Source organism: Coloeus monedula (genome assembly GCF_965178545.1).
Source record: "Coloeus monedula genome assembly, chromosome: 15".
NCBI classification, from domain to species: Eukaryota; Metazoa; Chordata; class Aves; order Passeriformes; family Corvidae; genus Coloeus; species Coloeus monedula.
In genome coordinates, this window is record NC_138795.1 from 16,722,887 (window position 1) to 16,744,161 (window position 21,275).

The window sequence follows — 21,275 nt, forward strand, 5'->3', positions numbered from 1 at the left end:
AAGAAGATTCCCCTGGGTTCTTCGTGCGTATTGAAGTTTGTCTGGCATGTGCGTGCTACATGGGGGAGGGTGATGTAATCATATGGAAAAATACATTGATCAAGGAGACGAAGAAGAAGCAAAGAGAGAAGAGAGTATGTGTGTGCATAAGGACAGTGAAGAGAAGGAAGGAAGAGAAGGAAAGGAAGGAAAGGAAGGGCAAAGAACGAAGACAGCAGTAGAAAAAGGAAAGGGAAAAGGGAGTATCCATAAATGGCATGTCACTGACACTACCACTGTATACAGAAAGGGTGGAAGGAGAGAAAGGAGAAAAAGAAAATAAGAAAAAAGAGAAGAGAAAGACAAACGGAGAGAAGAGGAATGACACAAGGAGGTAATTAAGAATGGGAGATGAAAAAAAGAGAAAGAAAAAAACGGCAGAGAAAACGAGCAGTATGCAGCGACCTTACCTCTAATTGCCGGTCGGACTTGGTTCCCAACAGCGTCTGCCTCGATTAGAATATTACGCACACCGGAGCTGATGGTGGCGCCGGAGACTTGGTAAATCCGACTTGTTCTGTCAGCAGTGAGGCTCCGGAGGCGACTCGCGAGTCACCAGAAGAGATGAAGAAGAGAACAATGGAAAAGGCCCAAAGAAAAAAAATGAAGGAGTGTCAGGGGAGCAGCGGACGGCAGAGGAGATGGGCATGACGGAGCGGAGGCGCGGGCGCTGTGGCGGAGCGTGTGAGGCGGCGGAGCAGCGCACGGTGTCGCTGCAGGCTCAGGAACGGCGTCTGGGCGGCTCCGCCCCGGTGCGGCGGAGAGCCCGGCTGTGAGCGCGGGGGGGCGGCGCGGGCCGGGCAGCAGAGCCGGTGCGTCCGGGCGGCGGCGGGGAGCCGTGCGGGGCCCGTGCCGGGGCCGGCAGCCACAGCGGCACAGGCGGCACAGGCGGCGGCGATGGGGGAGCGTTGTTGTGCGGTGGTGCGGGTGCTGGTGCTGCAGGCGGCCTGGGCGCTGTCGGGCGGGCAGGTGCGGTACTCGGTGCCGGAGGAAGCCAAGGCCGGCACGGTGGTGGGCCGTCTGGCGCAGGACCTGGGCCTGGAGGCGGGCGAGGCGGAGGCGCGGCGGCTGCGGCTGGTGGCGCAGGGCCGGCGGGCGAGCGTGGAGGTGAGCGGGGCGAGCGGCGCGCTGCTGGTGAGCTCGCGGCTCGACCGGGAGGAGCTGTGCGGCAAGAGCGCGCCGTGCGCGCTGCGGCTGGAGGTGCTGGTGGAGCGGCCGCTGCGCGTCTTCCATGTGCAGCTGGAGATCACCGACATCAACGACAATGCCCCCATCTTCCCCGCCGCCCGGAAAAACCTCAGCATCGCGGAATTCACCACTCTGCCGGGGTCTCGTTTCCCTCTGGAGGGCGCGTCGGATGCGGATATCGGAGCGAACGCGCAGCTCTCCTATACACTCAGCCCCACCGAGCATTTTACACTGGATGTTAAATCCTCTGATGAAAACAGGAAGTCTCTGTTTCTGGTGCTCGCAAAGTCGTTGGACCGCGAGACGATTCCCGTTCACCGGTTGGTGCTGACGGCGAGTGACGGGGGCCGGCCGTCTCTGACGGGCACCATGGAGCTGGTGATCTCGGTGCTGGATGCAAACGACAACGCGCCCCAGTTCAACGAGTCCGTGTATAAAGTGCGGCTACTGGAGAGCGCTGCAGAGGGGACGCTCGTAGTGCGTGTGAATGCCACGGATCCGGACGAAGGCAGCAATAAGGAGTTTTCTTACAGCATCTTGAGTTCGATTCCTATCGGTAACAAAGAACTCTTTACCATTGACACCAAGACAGGCGAGATCAGACTGACGGGTACTTTGGACTTCGAAAACGTTCGTTTACACGAACTGCAAATCGAAGCGACAGATAAAGGGACACCCCCGCTATCGGGTCACTGCAGCGTGGAACTGGAGGTGCTGGACGTGAACGACAACGCGCCGGAGGTGTGGGTGACGTCGCTGTCGGTGCCGGTGCCGGAGGACGCGTCGGTGGGGACGGTGGTGGCCCTGCTGAGCGTGTCGGACCGGGACTCGGGGGCGAACGGTCGCGTGCGGTGCTGGGTGTGGCCGGCGTCGCCGTTCGGTCTGGAGGCGACGTTCGCGGGCTCGTACTCGCTGGTGCTGCGCGAGGCGCTGGACCGGGAGCGGGTGTCGGAGTACGAGGTGGAGGTGCGTGCGGAGGACGGCGGGGCGCCGGCGCTGCGCGGCAGGCGCGGGCTGCGGGTGGCGGTGTCGGACGTGAACGACAACGCGCCGGCGTTCGCGCAGGCCGTGTACACGGTGCTGGCGCGGGAGAACAACGCGGCGGGCGCGGAGCTGGCGCGGCTGTGGGCGCGGGACCCGGACGAGGCGGGCAACGGGCGCGTGAGCTACTCGGTGTGGGAGGGCGGCGTGGGCGGCGGGTGGCGTCCGGCGTCGAGCTACGTGTCGGTGGACGCGGAGAGCGGGCGTCTGTGGGCGCTGCAGCCCTTGGACTACGAGGAGCTGCAGGTGCTGCAGTTCGAGGTGCGTGCGGTGGACGCGGGCGAGCCGCCGCTGTGCGGCAACGCCACGGTGCAGCTGTTCGTGCTGGACGAGAACGACAACGCGCCGGCGCTGCTGCCGCCTGCGGGCTCGGCGCCGGAGGCGGGCGGCGTGGCGGGCGAGGCGGCGGTGGCGGCGGCGGCGGCGGCGGGCTCGGTGTCGGTGTCGGGCACGCTGTGGGCGTGGGCGGCGTGGGGGGCGCCGGCGGGGCAGGTGGTGGCGAAGATCCGCGCCGTGGACGCCGACTCGGGCTACAACGCGTGGCTGCGCTACGAGCTGTGGGAGCCGCGGGGCAAGGGCCCGTTCCGCGTGGGGCTCTACAGCGGCGAGGTGAGCACGGCGCGGGCGCTGGAGGAGGCGGACGGCCCTCGCCAGAGGCTGCTGATCGTGGTGCGCGACCACGGCGAGCCGGCGCGCTCGGCCACGGCCACGCTCAGCGTGTCGCTGGTGGAGGCCGCCGAGGCGGCGCTGGCCGCGGCCGCGGGATCGTCGTCGTCGTCGTCGCGCTCGGCGGCGGGCGCGGAGATGGGCGCTGGTGCGGCGAGTGCGGCGACGAACGTGTGGCTGGTGGTGGCCATCTGCGCGGTGTCGAGCCTGTTCCTGCTGGCCGTGGTGCTGTACGGGGCGTCGCGCTGGGCGCCGCGGGCGGCCGTGCTGTCGGGGCCCGGGCCCACGACGCTCGTGTGCGCCAGCGAAGTGGGCAGCTGGTCGTACTCGCAGCGCCACAGCCGGAGCCTGTGCGTGGCGGACGGCGCGGGCAAGAGCGACCTCATGGTTTTCAGCCCCAACTTCCCTCCGCCGCCGCCCGGCCCCGCGGCCAAGGACACGCAGCCGGAGCCCTCCGCTCTCCTGGACACGGTCAGTGACTCTTCCTTTCTCGCTCTGACCCTTCTCAGCCTCCCCTGGGCAGTTGCTGTTTAAAACCGGGCTCCGCCCTCGCGGTGTGGGGGCGGTCCGTGCTTCGTGTTCCTTTACCCTTTGACTGCTGGTTGCATTATTCCTCGTTTTCATGGTCTTTAATGGTCACCGCTGACGATTTTTTATGTCAGTGTTAACTTCTCTCTTCTTACTGTATTAAGGACGGGAGCTCTACAAAATACTTGAATCTTGGTGCACTCTGTATTTCTGGAAAGTTGAATGGAATATTTTTGTCTTGCAGCGTCTAGCGAGTCATTCCTTTTTGCTTGCCACTGAGAATGGAGTTTATATATGTGTCACTTTGTTCTCTATTACGTAATTTTAGAATCTGCAGTGGCTGTTTCAGACTCAGTCACATTCTGTCTTGACGCCTCATCTCTTTTCTTGTCTACTCAGCCTTGTAGTCCCCTGCATTGAAAATATTTTGCCATTTTCCTGACTAGGTCTTCAGAGTCATCAATTCTTTCTGCAGTTCTTTTCAGCAGACCTGTATTTTAACTCTGCTCCATAGGGTGATATCTCCTGTAATCTTTGGTACATCACTGTCCATGACTTTCTGGATCCCCTCATGAGTTATTAAATGGAACAATTCCTGATAAAGGTCTCTGCCCGTCTGCAGTGTTTACCTTACCTTGCTGGTGTTATTAGGTCTGGTTTTCCTGTCATCTGTGTAGTTAATCACAACTGCCTCTTCCAGTCTACTTTCATTTTGAACAGAGTATCTTCACTTGCCTACATTTCCCTGTTATACAGGTGGGGCAGTTCTAATGAATTTCTTGCTTTTGACTGCTGTAAGTTGCTATTTTCCTGTCTTTTCTTACTCAGAAGTCTGACCTCCTTTTTGATTCACCTCTGAAACAGAAATCATGTAACGTTCTTGCCTCTTCAACTTTCATGGCATATATTAGTTTGCGAGGTACTACAGAATTACTGAGGACATGAAACGACTGATGCATTTCATGTTTCCCCCTTCTAAGTATGATTTAAATGCACTTTCTAATGTAAGGTACTTAACTGCAGAAGAACACGAACCAAAGTAGATGTCAAAATGTGCAGCCATAGTGCTAGACCAAGAAAGACGTATTGGTAGAGGAGTTGGTTTTCATGGATTAATGTATCTGTAGAAGCACCTCAGTTTGGTTCTGACTTGGGTATTTCCATGTACCCAGCAGTTGTAGGCGTTGTATTTCTAGGATGTTGTGGGGTTTTAACATTAATTTATTTGTGTTTACTTAATTTAATTTTATTATTCCCTTCCCTGAGAATACTATAAAAAATAAACTGATTTTTTTTGTTTCAATTTGTGCTTTCCTTATGATGATCATGTGAATATGAACATGGATGACGCTTGAAAGTCCCGATTTCCACACAGAGTGATTTAGCTTGTCTTTGTCAGGAGATGTGTTGGCAATCATGAGTGAAAGCTATGCTCCCAAATAATGCAAATAATTCAGGATCTGTGCCTCTTGCCATCACTGTGGTTCACTGCCTTGTAGTCTCTTAAGGTCAATTTTACTTCGAGAGAATGCTGTGAAGCTTCAGGTTTCATTTATTTCTGCCTTCATAGAAATGGATACAGAAATACTGGCAATACAGCTGGGATTTGAGAGGATGGAAAAAAACCTGTTTGCTTTCTCAGTCCTGCTTCCCTGAAATTTTGAAGAGTGATCCTTGAACATGGGCCTGACAACGGATACCTAGAAATAAATCAAGATAGCTGTTAGAATAGCAACAGGTGTAGTTAAAAATTATCTACTGAGGCACCTACATGGACTTTTTTAGCATTTGGTATGTTCCATTATTTTACCTCGGGGTGCATAATTAATTCTTCCTATGGTAGATCCAGCAACTCACTACTGTGTGAAATCATCTGATTTGTGCTACTGCCTGGCCTACATGGCAGGGTAGCAGAAAATGCTGTAGCTGTGCAGAGAAGAGGCTCTGATGTATTTATGTCAGTAGATGAGGTGGGAGCCTGGGAACATGTTACAAAATGAACTGTGGCTTGCCAGAACAGTGGTGCAAACCTCTTGTCTTGTCTTCAGTTGTGTCATGGCTGGATGACTGTGCTGTGTCCTGCAGCAGCTCATCTCCGTCGGTAATGGGCACATTGTTTTGCCATACTGTGAGTGCCTACCTGCCTAAAAATGATAACCAAGACCTCGATCTTCATTGTGCAGCTACACGTGGGGGATAAAATTTATGAGAAATACTTTACTGATACGTAAAGATGAGAGAGTTCAGGTTTCCTGAGCTATTTAACCCTTGTGAGTTGATTTCTGCTGTTAATTTCTGGTTATGTTTAGAATATCGAGTTAGGGAGACCCTGATGGAGTTAAAACTCTTTGGAATTGGTATGTGCTGATGCTTTACTCGGTTGGAACTATACTTCAGAAGGCAAAACAGTCCTGCTATGGACAGACACAGGTACTCTTTGTAACATGATGGGTTTACTGTATTATTTACTCTACAAAATCCAAGGAGAGTGTGTGGGATTGCTCAGCCCTGTCACGAAGCCATGAAAAGGTAAGCAATTTCTGTTAGTTTGTAGCATTCCTGGACTAGACCCAAACATATTACATGTGAATCTGTGTCTTCCGAAGACCTTCCGAGTACTTTCTGCAGATGGAAGATCGAGGATATAGTCTTCTTCTGTAGAGGAAAGAGCTGAAATATCTTCAAGAGGAAAACATAAATGAGGGAATTGAGTTATGGCTCCTCAGGAATAAGGGAAGATAAAGTCCGGAGATGAGAAGTGGAGTAGGCTTTATGCAGTGAAGATACTCCTAAGTATGATTCCTGGATTAATACAGGCGTTCAATTATTATGTACATTTTGGCAAGTGTACTTCTCAATTAAAGTGCCTTAAGGAAGGAGAAAAGGAAGAAGAGAGGAGAAGGAGAAGAGGAGGAGAAGGGGAGGAGACAAAAGAGGAGGAGAAGGGGAGGAGACAAAAGAACCAGCTATTACCGCTGCGGAGGAAGGCAATGTTCGGAAGGGAAATCGCGGAGCGCGTCGGCCGAGCGGGCGGAGCCACGGCAAGTCCATCCCCGCACGGAGCCGCTGCGGCAGAGGGAGGAGGGCTGCGAGCGGCCGCTCACGGAAGGAGCCGCGGCCGGACACCAGATGCCGCTGTTGGCCGCGAAGGCGCCGTGAGACACGGGAGTGCGGCAGCTCCTCCCCGACTCGCGGTCACGGTGCCGTCAGCGGGAGGAAGGATGCGGTGGACCAGCCCGGGCGGGGCGCCGAGAAAGCGGAGCGGCGTCCCGCTCCTGCCACGGAACCCTTAAGGCGACAGTCCGGGCGGCGGCGGGGAGCCGGGCAGGGACCTGTGCGGGGCCAGAGGCGATAGCGATGGGGGAGCGTTGTTGTGCGGTGGTGCGGGTGCTGGTGCTGCAGGCGGCCTGGGCGCTGTCGGGCGGGCAGGTGCGGTACTCGGTGCCGGAGGAAGCCAAGGCCGGCACGGTGGTGGGCCGTCTGGCGCAGGACCTGGGCCTGGAGGCGGGCGAGGCGGAGGCGCGGCGGCTGCGGCTGGTGGCGCAGGGCCGGCGGGCGAGCGTGGAGGTGAGCGGGGCGAGCGGCGCGCTGCTGGTGAGCTCGCGGCTCGACCGGGAGGAGCTGTGCGGCAAGAGCGCGCCGTGCGCGCTGCGGCTGGAGGTGCTGGTGGAGCGGCCGCTGCGCGTCTTCCATGTGCAGCTGGAGATCACCGACATCAATGATAATGCCCCGGTCTTCCGCGTGAACGAGGAAGCCCTCAGCATCGCGGAATCATCTCTGCCGGGGTCTCGTTTCCCGCTGGAGGGCGCGTCGGATGCGGATATCGGAGCGAACGCTCAGCTTTCCTACACACTCAGCCCCAGCGAGTATTTCAGTCTTGATCATCAGGAGAATAATGACAAGAGTACATCTTTAGGTCTTATTTTAACGAAAGCTTTGGACCGCGAGACGATTCCCGTTCACCGGTTGGTGCTGACGGCGAGTGACGGGGGCCGGCCGTCTCTGACGGGCACGATGGAGTTGGTGATCTCGGTGCTGGATGCAAACGACAATGCGCCCCAGTTCAACCAGTCAGTGTATAAAGTTAAAATCTTAGAGGGTTCAGAGCTCGGGACACTGTTAGTCACGCTTAGTGCCACAGATCCTGACGAAGGGATCAATAGCGATATTATATATTTATTTAGTAGACATGTCAGTACAAAAGTTAAAGAAATGTTCAGCATCGATGAAAACAAAGGAGAAATCAGTCTTCAAGGCAAGTTAGACTATGAAGAAATAGATAGTTACGAGATCCCTGTAGAAGCAAGAGACAAAGGCTCCCCCCCGCTGTCGGGTCACTGCAAGGTGCTGGTGGAGGTACTGGACGTGAACGACAACGCGCCGGAGGTGTGGGTGACGTCGCTGTCGGTGCCGGTGCCGGAGGACGCGTCGGTGGGGACGGTGGTGGCCCTGCTGAGCGTGTCGGACCGGGACTCGGGGGCGAACGGTCGCGTGCGGTGCTGGGTGTGGCCGGCGTCGCCGTTCGGTCTGGAGGCGACGTTCGCGGGCTCGTACTCGCTGGTGCTGCGCGAGGCGCTGGACCGGGAGCGGGTGTCGGAGTACGAGGTGGAGGTGCGTGCGGAGGACGGCGGGGCGCCGGCGCTGCGCGGCAGGCGCGGGCTGCGGGTGGCGGTGTCGGACGTGAACGACAACGCGCCGGCGTTCGCGCAGGCCGTGTACACGGTGCTGGCGCGGGAGAACAACGCGGCGGGCGCGGAGCTGGCGCGGCTGTGGGCGCGGGACCCGGACGAGGCGGGCAACGGGCGCGTGAGCTACTCGGTGTGGGAGGGCGGCGTGGGCGGCGGGTGGCGTCCGGCGTCGAGCTACGTGTCGGTGGACGCGGAGAGCGGGCGTCTGTGGGCGCTGCAGCCCTTGGACTACGAGGAGCTGCAGGTGCTGCAGTTCGAGGTGCGTGCGGTGGACGCGGGCGAGCCGCCGCTGTGCGGCAACGCCACGGTGCAGCTGTTCGTGCTGGACGAGAACGACAACGCGCCGGCGCTGCTGCCGCCTGCGGGCTCGGCGCCGGAGGCGGGCGGCGTGGCGGCCGAGGCGGCGGCGGCGGCGGCGGGCTCGGTGTCGGTGTCGGGCACGCTGTGGGCGTGGGCGGCGTGGGGGGCGCCGGCGGGGCAGGTGGTGGCGAAGATCCGCGCCGTGGACGCCGACTCGGGCTACAACGCGTGGCTGCGCTACGAGCTGTGGGAGCCGCGGGGCAAGGGCCCGTTCCGCGTGGGGCTCTACAGCGGCGAGGTGAGCACGGCGCGGGCGCTGGAGGAGGCGGACGGCCCTCGCCAGAGGCTGCTGATCGTGGTGCGCGACCACGGCGAGCCGGCGCGCTCGGCCACGGCCACGCTCAGCGTGTCGCTGGTGGAGGCCGCCGAGGCGGCGCTGGCCGCGGCCGCGGGATCGTCGTCGTCGTCGTCGTCGCGCTCGGCGGCGGGCGCGGAGATGGGCGCTGGTGCGGCGAGTGCGGCGACGAACGTGTGGCTGGTGGTGGCCATCTGCGCGGTGTCGAGCCTGTTCCTGCTGGCCGTGGTGCTGTACGGGGCGTCGCGCTGGGCGCCGCGGGCGGCCGTGCTGTCGGGGCCCGGGCCCACGACGCTCGTGTGCGCCAGCGAAGTGGGCAGCTGGTCGTACTCGCAGCGCCACAGCCGGAGCCTGTGCGTGGCGGACGGCGCGGGCAAGAGCGACCTCATGGTTTTCAGCCCCAACTTCCCTCCGCCGCCGCCCGGCCCCGCTGCAGAAAATGGTTCTGCTGGAAAGGGGCCATCTCTCTCCCCTCTTGCTTCAAGCCTGGTAAGAGTCTTCGAAAACTTTTGTTTTAATTTCTGTCTCTTCCGTCGTACTATTTATGTAATACATGGATCTTCGATGGGTTAAAACACCTTTACTGTGGCAAGAGTTTTAGGACGAATTCCTAGCTTTGTAGTGTGGTGGATGTAGACGTAATGATCTGCTTTAGACATGCGTGTTCATATTTTGGAATTTCATTGTCTCCGTACGTGGATGCCTCTCAAAATTTCCATGTCTTTTTTTTTCTTTTTTCCTCGTTTTTTTTTTTTTTTTTTTTTTTTTAATGCCGACTAGTCGTCAAATTACAATCCTAGGTGTTAGGGGATATTTTATTTTCCTGTTTTAGGCGCCTTTCAACCTGTGCGTTATTCGGTAGCTTACTACCTCCCTCAAGATGAATGTAATTCTATCTTTGAACCAGGTGTGTTTACGCCTGATTTGATGTGTTCATTTGCGCCGAGACACTCGTTGGTTTTTTTGATTTAGCAGCTTTCTGATTGGTGGGACTCGCCACTCTTGAGAAGGTGAAATGCATGAGTTGATAATTATGGGGTGGAGTGAGCGGATGAAATTTTGGTGGAGGTTGTGAGCGTTGTTCTGTCTCTGGAAGTCCATCTGGAAAATGTGTGCCTGTGTGCGGCTGGAATTAAGTAAAATCCAGGATGCTTTGTGAACAAATTTAGAACTGTTTCAGGGAGGGGGTGCTCATCGGCCATTCCCACGACCTGATCTAATTCTTTTCAGTGATGTGGCGTCTATTTTATCCCATCTGTACAGAAGTGCGCTGTGGAAAGAAGAGTCCAAACTTGGTAGGAGTGAAGAGAGGCAGGAAATTGGTTAAGGGAAAATTATAACGGAAAATTTCTGTGTGTGGTGTTCAATAGTTCAGGGATGGTAGGTTGAAAGCTTTTGGCTCTCCCAGCAGTAGAGCAGAAAAAACCAATAGAACACAGTTTCCACAGTAGTTTCTTCGGCGATTTCTCGGCGCGGGGAGCGATGGTTTAATTACCAGGTTGTTTTCAACAACATTATTTTTAAGCTGATCTTGTCCATGCGCTGATGGCACTGAATTGACTCGGTTCTCATCTCGGCCGGCTTCAAAGCACTCTTTGAGATAAGACATTAGGGTCATGTTCAGTGTTTCTTGTTCAGTGTCAGAAAATTAAAGCAATTTTTAAAGGAAAAAGAGAAGATCTCTTCTATCTAATTTAATTTTCTCTATAGTTTAAAAGCCAAGTGTGTAAAGCTGCCGCGGTAATAAGAACAAACAGTACTCATATAATTTCGTGTTATGCATTCAATTCATCTGGTTAACCCCCATATTTTTAAGACACAGTGATGTCTGTAAACGCGGTGTTTTTATTTTGACAGCGTACACTTGGTTGGGTTTTGAGCTGATAGAGCTCTCCAGAGGAAGGACACGGACTGAAGAACTTAAATGACAAGTCGTTATTTCCAAAACTACGAGGATGGTTCTTATAGGTGTACCGAAAACAGCAACGAAAATTGAAAACTTCATGTCCTTTTTGGAAAGTATCGTAGGAAGGGGTTATCTCTCGTTGAGCCATAGAAAAGCATTTGAATGAAAATTTGAATTGAAAATCCCATTATTTTATCTTTTCTTCTCTTAGATCCCTTAGTACCGGCTTTACGTTTGAGTTCTTTGTGTATTTGCTGGGCATTGTTTATTTAGTCTCCTTTGATCGGGAACGGGAGTCTGTGCTGAAGGGGAGTGGGTCATCATCACTTAACTGTGTGTGAACCACCTTCACTTGAGAGTAGCAAGGTTTACCCCAGCGCTGTAGAACTGTCACTTCTTTCCTTTATTCACATGGATATGATGGAACCACGATTTTCTAAAGGCAAAACTTCTATTTTAAGCTTATAAACAGATTTAACGATCTCTGTAGAAGACGGAGAAACAGCATTTGCTGGTTGTCCAGGTGTGGGAAGCGACTCGTTTCTTTGGGTTATGATTAAGGGCGATGTGGGGTCTCTTAGTGACGATCGTTTGGGGCAGGGGAGGATTTGGCTTCTGTTCGGTTCCCCTTGGGTTCTCTGACTGTAGTAAAGAACTGAAGACCTTTTCGGGGTTTGTTATAGACGTACACTGTCAAGAAAGTATTTTAGTATTTCTGTTAGAAACATAAAGCACTCTTAACTTTAAAAACAGCTCGTGGATGCTTGTACTTCGTGGTATAGTCTGGGCAGGAGTCGTTAACAGAAGGCTCTAGAATAAACGATGCCAATTTCGTACAGAGCTGGCAGTCGCTGCAAGCGCAGGCTCTGCTCGCCGCCGCACATCGTTCTGGAGAGTGATGCTGATTAACGCGATGTTATCAGGCGCAGTGCAATCCTGGCATCAGAGGCGGGGCTGGCAGCCGGGAGCGCTGCCGAGCGCTTCTGCGGTGGTTCCGGGAGCGGGAGAGGCGGAGGGGAAGCGGCTGCAGCGCCTGCTCCGCCGTGGTGGCCGGAGGCTGTTTTGCAGCATCCGAACGGGATTTTACAGACAGGGAAATGCCCGGCACGGCTGCCTCGGAGGAATTGTCAGAGACTCCGAGTGCTCGGCCCGGAGCCGCTCTGCCGCACGAGCGGGACTGAGCCCCCGCACCCGCTGTCGCTGGTGTCCTCCCCGGCAGCTTCCGTCAGGTCCGGTGGTCTCTGACTGGGGGTCAAGAGACCGATCCTCGTGTTAAAGAGACGAGTTCTTGCCTGCGATATACTGAGCAGCATGTAGTGGGGTCCCTGTTTCTGTGGCTTGATGCCGGCAATGAGGATTTTAGTGAGAATCTAGAAATCGTCTGCGTATGAGGGAGGTTGTTATTCCGAGCTCCTGATAGCTAAAAGTCGTCTCTGCTCCCGCGTCCCCAAGGAGCAGCTGCGAGCTTTTTGAAGGGCATCCTGACACCACTGCTCGCTCTGCCAGCAGGCACAGCCTGCCTTGGCAAAGAAGAGGGGCTCAGAGCTGCCGGGAAAAGAGCAGATCAGCCCGGCGGTGCTGCCAAAAGTTGTGTCCGTCCCGTCCGTCGGGAGAAGCGCGGGGCTGAGAGCGAGCGTGGGGTGGGGGGCGCCCGCAGGGTACAGCCGGGCTGCCTGCCGCAGCTCCCGAGCAGGAGGAGCCCGGTGTTTCGGGTCGCCGGGGCACCACCGTCCTTCCTCTCGTGTGAAAGGTGATAACGGGGTCCTTGCACCTCCGTCGGCGGCTCCGCGCTGGTGATTTGGCTCGGTCCGAAGTCCGGCCGTCCTTCGTTCGCAGGCAGACCCTCTTTATTGTCGGGTTCTCATTACTGTGCGAGCTTTTCATGTGGTCCTTCCAGGCGGCGGTGAGGGCTGGAGCTGCCCTCCGGGGACAGCTGCCGCCGCACGGAGCTTATCGATTTCCTTGGGAGGAGAAGCAGCAGAGCTGTTGTTCTGTCCGTTCTCCTTCACGGATTCCCCTGCTGTCTCCCACTGAAGTGCTGTGCCCTAATTTAGCACCAATGGGCGCCCCTCAGTTCTGGTGAGCGCCCCTGGGATTTTCCCAAGCCCCAGTACCGAGCAGGACGTGTCCTGCAAACCTCCGTCGAAGTCACCGCCTTAGATGCATTGCCCGCGGAAACAGCGCCTTTAAATCATCGCTGACGAAATGATGATGCTCAAACACGAGTGTCCCTTCGTGTGGTGCAGCTGTGTGCTCCGCAGCCACGACGCAAACCGGTTTTGCTCTTCGCCTTTAGTTTTTGTCTTTGCTGGTTTAACAGTTTCTTCTGGCAGCCACCATTGTTCTGAGCACAGCGTGCATGGCTGGAGTAGCGAGGTCTAATTGCAGGAAAAGGGGAGGGTTGGCTGAAAATGTAAGACAGGGAGGGAGAATGAGTACGCTCCCAGGCGGTGTAAGTGCAAGTGCCTGGCGGCCAGAGGAACGTGGAGGAAGAGCTCTCTGAACACGTTAGGGAGTGAGACACGATGAGGGGTCGTGTAGAAGTGGATGATACCTCAGAAGGATCACAAACGTGAATTCCTCCATGAGTCGGGTCAAATTTGCTCTAAGAATGGGTCCAGCAGAGGGAAGGGAATAGGGAATGGTTTGGATGTGGTAAACGGAAGGCAAATGTAAGATGAGGGGGCTTAAACAGAGGTTGGATTGTCTGCTGTGATACCAAGGGAAATGTCTATGTTAAAAGTGTTTAATACAACGCAATACTTTAATACAGCATAATAATTTAATTAGGGTAAGTGACTTGAAATGGAGAGGAGTCTTTTGAGATTGGAGACCCTGAAAAGAAGGATTAGGTGGAAGGGTGGCCCCAAAAGAGTGTGAGTAGGGACACTGTGTATAAAGGCACACTTGAGACTGCCGTGAGCTGGATGTGGAAGGGAAAGCACAACAGGCAGGGAGGAACATGCCTGGGACTCAGCCAAGCAGAGCAGCGGCTTCACACAATGGGCAAGGCTGGATTCTGCCCCTGTGACACAACTGTGTTACTCCCTTCATGGCAGCAGTGTCTGTGTTGTAACTGGCCCTCGATATTTAATATTTTTAAGCGCTGGATCTTGGCTGTGACCCAGAGCTGTCTACCTGAGTGGTGTGTGGATCAGACACTCATGCGTTGGATTGGGAAGGCAGCATGGTAGGATCTGGGTGTCGAGAGGGTGCTGGCAACATGCACATTCTGGTGAGCAAAGCTGCCTGACACATCACTGTCCACAGTGGAAAATGACAAGAGGACAAGCCATGCCAAAATACTAAAGCAGGGTGGTAAGGTTTAAAATTGTTAGAAACAAAGCAAAGTGAAGGCAGGTTCCCTTAGAGTCCTGTAAACAAGCACGGGGCAATGCTGCAAAATCAAAGAGATGTAGCAGAAAGATGAAGAACTTATTTCATGGTTCATGAGTAGTAAATGAATGGAATAAAGACTAATACCATTGTAGGCTGCTGGATACTTCTCCAAAGGTGAGTAGATCTTACAGGCAAATGTGCAATTGCTTTGATTTTGGCCATTCATTGATCAGTTTCTGCTAGCGCTGCAAGTATGTCGAGCAATCAAAATGAATAAATACAGCTTGTCATTCCAATATTATATTTGAGGAAAATCTGCCTTTGAGGGGGCTTGTCTGCTCAACAGAAGGATGTTGAGTCCAAAATTCTTGGGTTTCTTCATTGTAAACTGCGTCACAGATGGGTGGATAGAGGCTGTGTGTTTTACCTGTGTGTGCACCTGAGGCATCAACATGTGGCTTTCCAGCTCTTCCCGGACAGATGGATTTATCCAGGTCAGTGTTAAGGAAATATATAATTCTTTCCTGTGACTTTAATAGGTGTTATTGCACTGGTTCAGGGTGTTTATAATGACTGTGCATCACTACAGAGCAGTAAACCCAGCAACTTCTCAGGTATTGTCATTGTCGCAGAATAGGAATCTAGGGCAGATTGGGAGCGGGGGGAGTCTGGATGACAATTCTGTGGTGATTGGGTAGGAATTGGGTATTTCTGCACTTAGCAATCAAGAAAAGAAAAAGGGGTAAGCAGCATATCATGAGTAATTGTACTGTATACTGTGTGCAGTGGGTTACTGAACGGATTTTTGTCCTGTGTGAATTAAGGTGGATGCCCAGCAGCAGCTCTGTAGCTTTCTCTCAGCCTTCTGCCACCACCCCTGCTTCCCCCCAAACTGTAAGAGATTCTGTAGCATCAGTGCAGCAGACATAAAATGCAACATTCAGGTACTGCCAGGACCTCCTGGAGTTAAAAAATCATATCTGCAGACAGTTGTGCTGGAGCAGACCAAGATCTGTTCCAGTGTGCCAGGATGAGAACCTCACTGTGAGGCTTTGCTGAGTTGTGAAGATGCAAACAGATGTATTGACTTTTTTTTTTTTTTTCTAATTTAATGTACAATTTTTGGCTGTGCTCCATATTTTCTCCCTTTTTGAAAGGCCCTATATATACTATGTATAATTGAAACGTTCTGTTTCACTTGCCTGGAAATTCTCAGCTGTAGAAAGAAATGCAATGAGTATGAGAAGGGTTAAGATCTGTCTTTGTCCCACATTTATAGCCTCTTGCTTTTGATTGATCAGGATCTCACCATAACAAGCTCTCACAGAAAGAAGCTGGAAACAGAGGAGATGGAGGTGCTGCCAGGGCCCATCTGTATAAACTGCTACTGAAGATGATTCCAGGAAGGTTTCCCAGGAGGGTATTTTGAAATTATTTTCTCCCCTCTCGTACCCACTTTGGGGTGCAGTTGGTAGCAGTTCCCTCTGTGTGGAAAGCTGGGGGAGCAGAGAGCTTTGATGTTATTTTTTTCCACTCGTGATCTGCAGTCTCTGTGTGGTATCAGTTCGTCTCTCCCCACAATTCCTGGGCATGTCCTAAATGCAAAACCTCTTTGGTGCTGATATTTATTTCTCTACGAGTAATTGAACTGCTGCAGCCTCCCATATTCTCCTGCCACCCGAGCCATCCCCATCCTGCTTTGGCAGGCTGGATGGGAGCTTATCTGTGGCTGGGGGTGATCTGACTGTCAGTGCAGAGACCCTTCTCTCCAATAATCCGTGTTAATTTACCTTGTTCAAAAGGTGAAGCAGCAAAGAGCCTTTTTCTTTTTCCTTTTGCATATTCTCTTTTTCTCATAGCCTTTTTTTTTTTTTTTTCCCCTGTAAAGTTTAACAGGGGGAGAGTCGACTGCCTCCTTTAATTGTGCTCTTAAAACCCCTCTGGGAAATGTTGTGCTCAGCCGGAGCGTGCCTGGGCTGTGCTGACCCATGTTTAGCCGATGCCTGTCACTTCTCATCCACCTTTCCCTTCCACCGCGGTACTCTGACAGCGTGCGGCAGCACATCCTCTCGCTGACTCTCCCGCAAGGCGCGGAGGGGGGTCTGCTCCGCATCTCTTTTTCACGGAAACACATCCATGACGCGGACTCGGCTGCGCGCAGCCCCCCGCTCCATCTCCGCCGGGGCGTTAAAGAAGAGAGGGGAAGAAGGAGGAGCGGGAGGAGAAGCAGCCGCCGGCCGGCGGGACAGCGGCGGCGGGGGGAGCGCAGCCCCCTCCCCCGGTGGCGCAGGTGTCGCCGCGGCCTCTGGGCGGCGCCGCCGCCGCTGCCCGCCTAAGAACCGCGCGGGGTCGGCGCGCCGGTCACAGCGAGCGGCGGCGGCGGGCGCAGCGCTGCGGAGCTGCCGCCTCGCCCCGCACGGCAGCCGGCGGCACGGCGAGGGGAGGGGGGGGCAGCGGAGCCGCCGCGGAGCCTCCCGCGCCTGCACCGAACTTCTCGCCTTGCCGCCGGTGCGCCCCGGTGCCCCCGTTTCGCTTCGCGCCGGGAACTTGGGGTGTTTGCTGAAATTCTGGATTATGTTCCTGCTGAGCCGGTCTGCGGGGAGCTGAGCCAGGGGAGGAAGCATGCGGGGCTACTTAATGGTCTTCTGCCTTATTTGCTGCACCGCGGACGGGCAAATAGTGTATTCCATCGCCGAGGAAACAGAGCGTGGAGCGTCTGTTGGGAACATAGCAAAGGATTTAGGAATAGATGCAGCTACACTTTCAGCTCGGAAATTTCGCATGATCACCGGTTCAAGTAAGCAATATTTTAATATAAATGCCAGCACGGGGGCTTTGTCTGTTAATGAGCCCATAGACAGAGAACAGCTTTGTGAATTAAAGTCTGTCTGTGTTCTGAATTATGAACTCGTGTTAGAAAACCCTCTAGAGCTTTATAGGATGGAATTCAAAGTCTTGGACATAAATGACAACTCCCCCAGCTTTCCCTTAAGTGAATATCATATAAACATGCCTGAGTTCCTGTCACCTGGGGCACGGTTTACACTCCCCAACGCCCAAGATCTTGATGAAGGTGCTAACAGTGTCCAGAATTATACTCTGAGCCCCGATGAACATTTCTATTTGGAAATGCAGATACGCGGGGATGGGAGTAAATATCCTGAATTGGTGTTGAAGAAAGCCTTAGACAGGGAGCAGCAAGCCACTCACAGACTTGTGCTTACAGCCAAAGATGGTGGGAATCCTCCAAAGTCTGGTGATGTCCCGGTAATTGTGACTGTGCTGGATACCAATGACAATGCACCAGAATTTGAGCACTCGGTCTACAGGGCGAGTATCTTGGAAAACTCCCCCAGCGGCACTTTAGTAGTCCAAGTGCACGCCACGGACTTGGATGAAGGTCCAAATGGAGAGGTCAGGTATTCCTTTAGCAATACAACTTCTGCTGACTTAAAGCGAATGTTCTCAATTCACCCGCACACTGGGGAGGTGACAGTCAGTGGCGTTTTAGCTGTTCAGAGACCCCTTCTTGAGATGCTTATTGAGGCAAGGGATAATGGGGCATTTGGCATGTCCAGCACAGCTAAGCTGCTGGTGGAAATCACTGATGTGAACAATCATGGCCCAGAGATTACAATTACATCCCTTTCCAGTCCCATTCCTGAGGATGCTGTTCCTGGCACGGTGATAGCTCTGCTGAGTATTTTGGATAAAGACCCTGGGGAGAATGGGAAAGTAACCTGCCAGATCTCTGAAAACCTTCCCTTCCAGTTAAAGCCTTCCCTTCAAAACTACTACAGCCTTGTCACCAGTGAGCTTCTGGACCGAGAGCTGATCAGTGAGTACAACATCACCATTACTGCCACAGACTTGGGTTCTCCTCCTATCACCACTCAGAAGACTGTTTGGGTGCAGATTTCTGACGTGAATGATAACCCCCCTGTCTTCAGTGCTGACACATTCGATGTGTTTGTGGAAGAGAACAATCCACTTGGTGCTTTTCTCTACCAGGTCTCGGCATCTGACCCTGATATAGGGGAGAACGGACGGGTCTCTTACACGCTCAGGAATTCCACAGTTGCGGGCAGTGCCCTGACCAGCTTTTTGTCTATGAACTTGGCCAATGGGAGCATCTATGCAAAACGTGCCTTTGATTTTGAGCAGCTTAGGAGCTTCTATTTCCAAGTGGAAGCCAAGGACAACGGGTCACCAGCCTTGAGTGCTTCCATAACAGTGAATGTTTACATCTCAGACCAGAATGACAATGCCCCAGCCATCCTGTACCCCACCAGCCAGAATGGCTCTGTAGCTGTGGAAGTTGTGCCCCGCCTGGCTGATGAGGACTACCTGGTGACCAAAGTGGTGGCAGACGATGAGGACAATGCACAGAATGCCTGGCTTTCCTATCACCTTGCCCATTCCTCCGACTCTACCCTGTTCCAGTTGTCACCGCACACCGGTGAGCTGCGCACCACGCGCTCCATGCGCTCCACTGACTTCCTCAAGCACAAGGTGGTTGTGGTGGTGCGGGACCACGGGGATCCACCGCTCTCCTCCACCGTGACCGTGGGCATCCTGCTGGCTGACACCCTGCCCCAGGCGCTGCCAGACTTTGATGACAGTGGGGAACCACCACCACTACTCAACGCTACAAACGTCTACTTGATCGTTTCCCTTTCCTGTGTCTCGTTCATCTTTGCAGCATTCATCTTCTTCCTTGCCGTTATCCGGCTGTGCCGCTGCCGGACTTGCTGCTGCAATGGCTGCTGCTGCCCAGCTGATGACTATAAAAAGTATTGCTACAGTGTGCACATGCTGCCCAGCTCCCACCTCCCACCGGACATGCTGGAGGTCACTGGTGTGGGTAAACTGACTCACACCTACCTGTACAGGGCATCTGTAGGTCTTGGGCCTAGTAGCAGCAGCATCCCAAATGGTGATGCTGGGAATGTTCCTAGTGGCTCAAGGTTACAGGTGCCAGGGCCCTGCATCCAAGTGCAGCAGGTCCAAAGTGACCGTTTGAGTGCTGTCCTCGTGGTAAGTACTTCTTCCTTTCACTTTTTTTCTCCCAGACACATGGCCTTGTGTCTGCTCTAGGTTGTTCAGTGCACAACATACTGTGGGCATTTGCAGGAAAACAGGTTTTCATGGCACCTGGAGGAAATTTCAGTTTCTTTTATTTGTTTCCTAAAGCCAAGAATCTCTTTGGCTGAAATATTGTCATGGGATGGCAGAAGAGATTTTTTTTTTTCTGCTGCAAACATTAAGGGCTTTCAGACACAACTGATGGTAAAGGTGTAAGTGAAAACTAAATTTCTTGCAAGCCAAGCCATTGTCTTCAGAGAGCTAAGCAGGGGCATGATAAGAATCCATGCGAGTTTCTAATCAATGGTGGTTCTAAGATACACTGTGTAGAGTCTGTGATTTTATTTTTTAAAATATTTTTCTTTATCCCCACCCTGACATTCCTGAGCTTTTTTTCATTGAGGGGGAATAGTTTGTGGAGCCAAGGTGCTGGTTTGCAGTGCTCAAGGTAAGTCTGCGGTGGAATAGCAATAGTTCAATATCCAGCACCTCTTTAAGAAATGTGATTTGTAGTGTTCCTCTCACTTTCCAAGCAATCCATAGGTTTTGTGAACCTTAAATAATTCTCTTCTGAGCCTCTCACCAAGCTGGGTTCTTCTCAGTAGTGTGATGAGTGATTTTGCAGGAAAAAAAATCTTTTTGTGATCATAATGTAGGGCTACAAGGTGGGCTGCAGGCCTGATCTCCTGGGTGTTGCTGCATTACTTGTCCAAGATTCTGTATGTATTTTTAATAGGTCCTGGGAGTCATCTTTATATTTTTATGATGTTTTGAGATGTTTTGCCTGCAGACTGTCAAATTCCTTGGTGTGCATAACAGTAACTAACCACTGTTGGTTCTGTCCAGGCCAGTGCTCTGTGTCTGGTAAGAGCTGCTCCAGATGTTTCCAAGGGAAATGTAAGAACTCAGGTTAGACAGACATGGTGTAATCTGCTTCCTGCTGTTGTTTTTTATTCTAGTTTACAATTATTAGAGGCTGTCTTAAATCTGGAGCCATTATTTTTATTTTCACCTTTGAAATATTTATTGTATCTTTAAATATATGCAAAAGCCCAGCTCCTTTTTGAACCTTGATGTAAGGGTAGCTTCAGTAAATTCTTTGGATAATCAAATATACATTCAACTACGTAACACTTTGGTTTATAACTCTTGAATTTCCAAGTAGTGAGTTTTTGTAAATATTCCCTTCTAAAAAGGTCCCAATTTGCTCTTCACTATGCAATTAGTTCATCACACCTTCCCTTATTTATGTGTTAACCAGGTTTGATTTACCCATGATGGTTTTCCTAGTATTTAATCAAAGTCATAATCAGTTTTAAATTCTGTTCTCTGTAGCAGCAGAGGGTTGCAGGTGTTGTGGGTTTCTCACTGTTCAGAGAGGGGTATGTGGAATACCTAGATCTTGCAAAAGGAAAAGGGTTGGTGTCCTTCCATAAGAAAGTGTAGAGTCTAGGAAAAAGGCAGTTGGCAGTATGTAAAGAAGAATCTGTACCTAATGCACTGGATACTTTGGGAATGTCATTGATTATTTGAGGATCTGAAAAACAAAAAAGTTGAGCTAGAACTTTTGTAATGGGAAGTTAAAAAACTTTTTGGCAATCTTAACTCAGAAGGTGTCTGCAAGAACTCTGGCAGTGTCTGGGGAGTGTAACTTTGTCTGGAGAGTAGTTCATAATTGCAAAACTAATAATAATGATGACTTATATATATAACAACAAAACCAACCAAAAAACCTCAAAAAACTGTCACAACTCATTTCTTTGTTTCAGTTGAGCAAGATCTGGAAACTCAGGTTACCAACACATTAAAGAACCGAGTAATAACAAAAATGAAGAAGTATCCCTTATCTCCATAATCAGAACAACTAAAATGTGTCTCATTACATCTCACTGTATTTCAGTCATTCAGGTGAATTTTTAAACTTGTAACATAAGACACCTTTTTAGGAGCTTTTGATAGTGGGGAAAAAGAAATCCCAGATGTCATCTTTGGCAATTTTATTTCCTTGGCTTCTAATACTCAGAGGTGGGCAACCATAGATATGGCTTATGTGGAAAGTCCAAAGGCTTTAATTTAACTGAGCTGAGTAGGGGAGCAGAGGCAGGGACTGTAAAAATCCATCTACCCTTGAAACCAAAAT

General features: G+C 52.5%; 2 protein-coding genes across 4 annotated transcripts in view; both read left to right on the plus strand.

Moving 5' to 3' along the window:
* Nucleotides 1–21,275, plus strand: part of LOC309578479 (protocadherin alpha-C2-like) — a gene marked incomplete at its 5' end in the record, with an annotated part of 148,128 nt that overhangs the window by 56,924 nt on the left and 69,929 nt on the right. The window contains one exon of one of the 3 annotated variants that reach the window (XM_082291150.1): nt 6,820–9,294. The exons of 1 other annotated variant lie outside the window; for it this stretch is intronic. In XM_082291150.1, the coding sequence (XP_082147276.1) occupies nt 6,820–9,294 (2,475 nt within the window). Of the gene's footprint in view, nt 1–6,819; nt 9,295–16,672; nt 19,088–21,275 lie in introns of those variants that run through there. One more of the 3 variants, XM_082291152.1, reaches the window with a different exon arrangement.
* On the plus strand, nt 937–3,561 carry LOC309578488 (protocadherin alpha-3-like; the record flags this gene model as incomplete). The annotated part of the gene is made up of 1 exon (XM_082291170.1): nt 937–3,561. The coding sequence occupies one exon, from the start codon at nt 937–939 to the stop codon at nt 3,466–3,468; it is 2,532 nt and encodes an 843-aa protein (XP_082147296.1). The 3' UTR covers nt 3,469–3,561.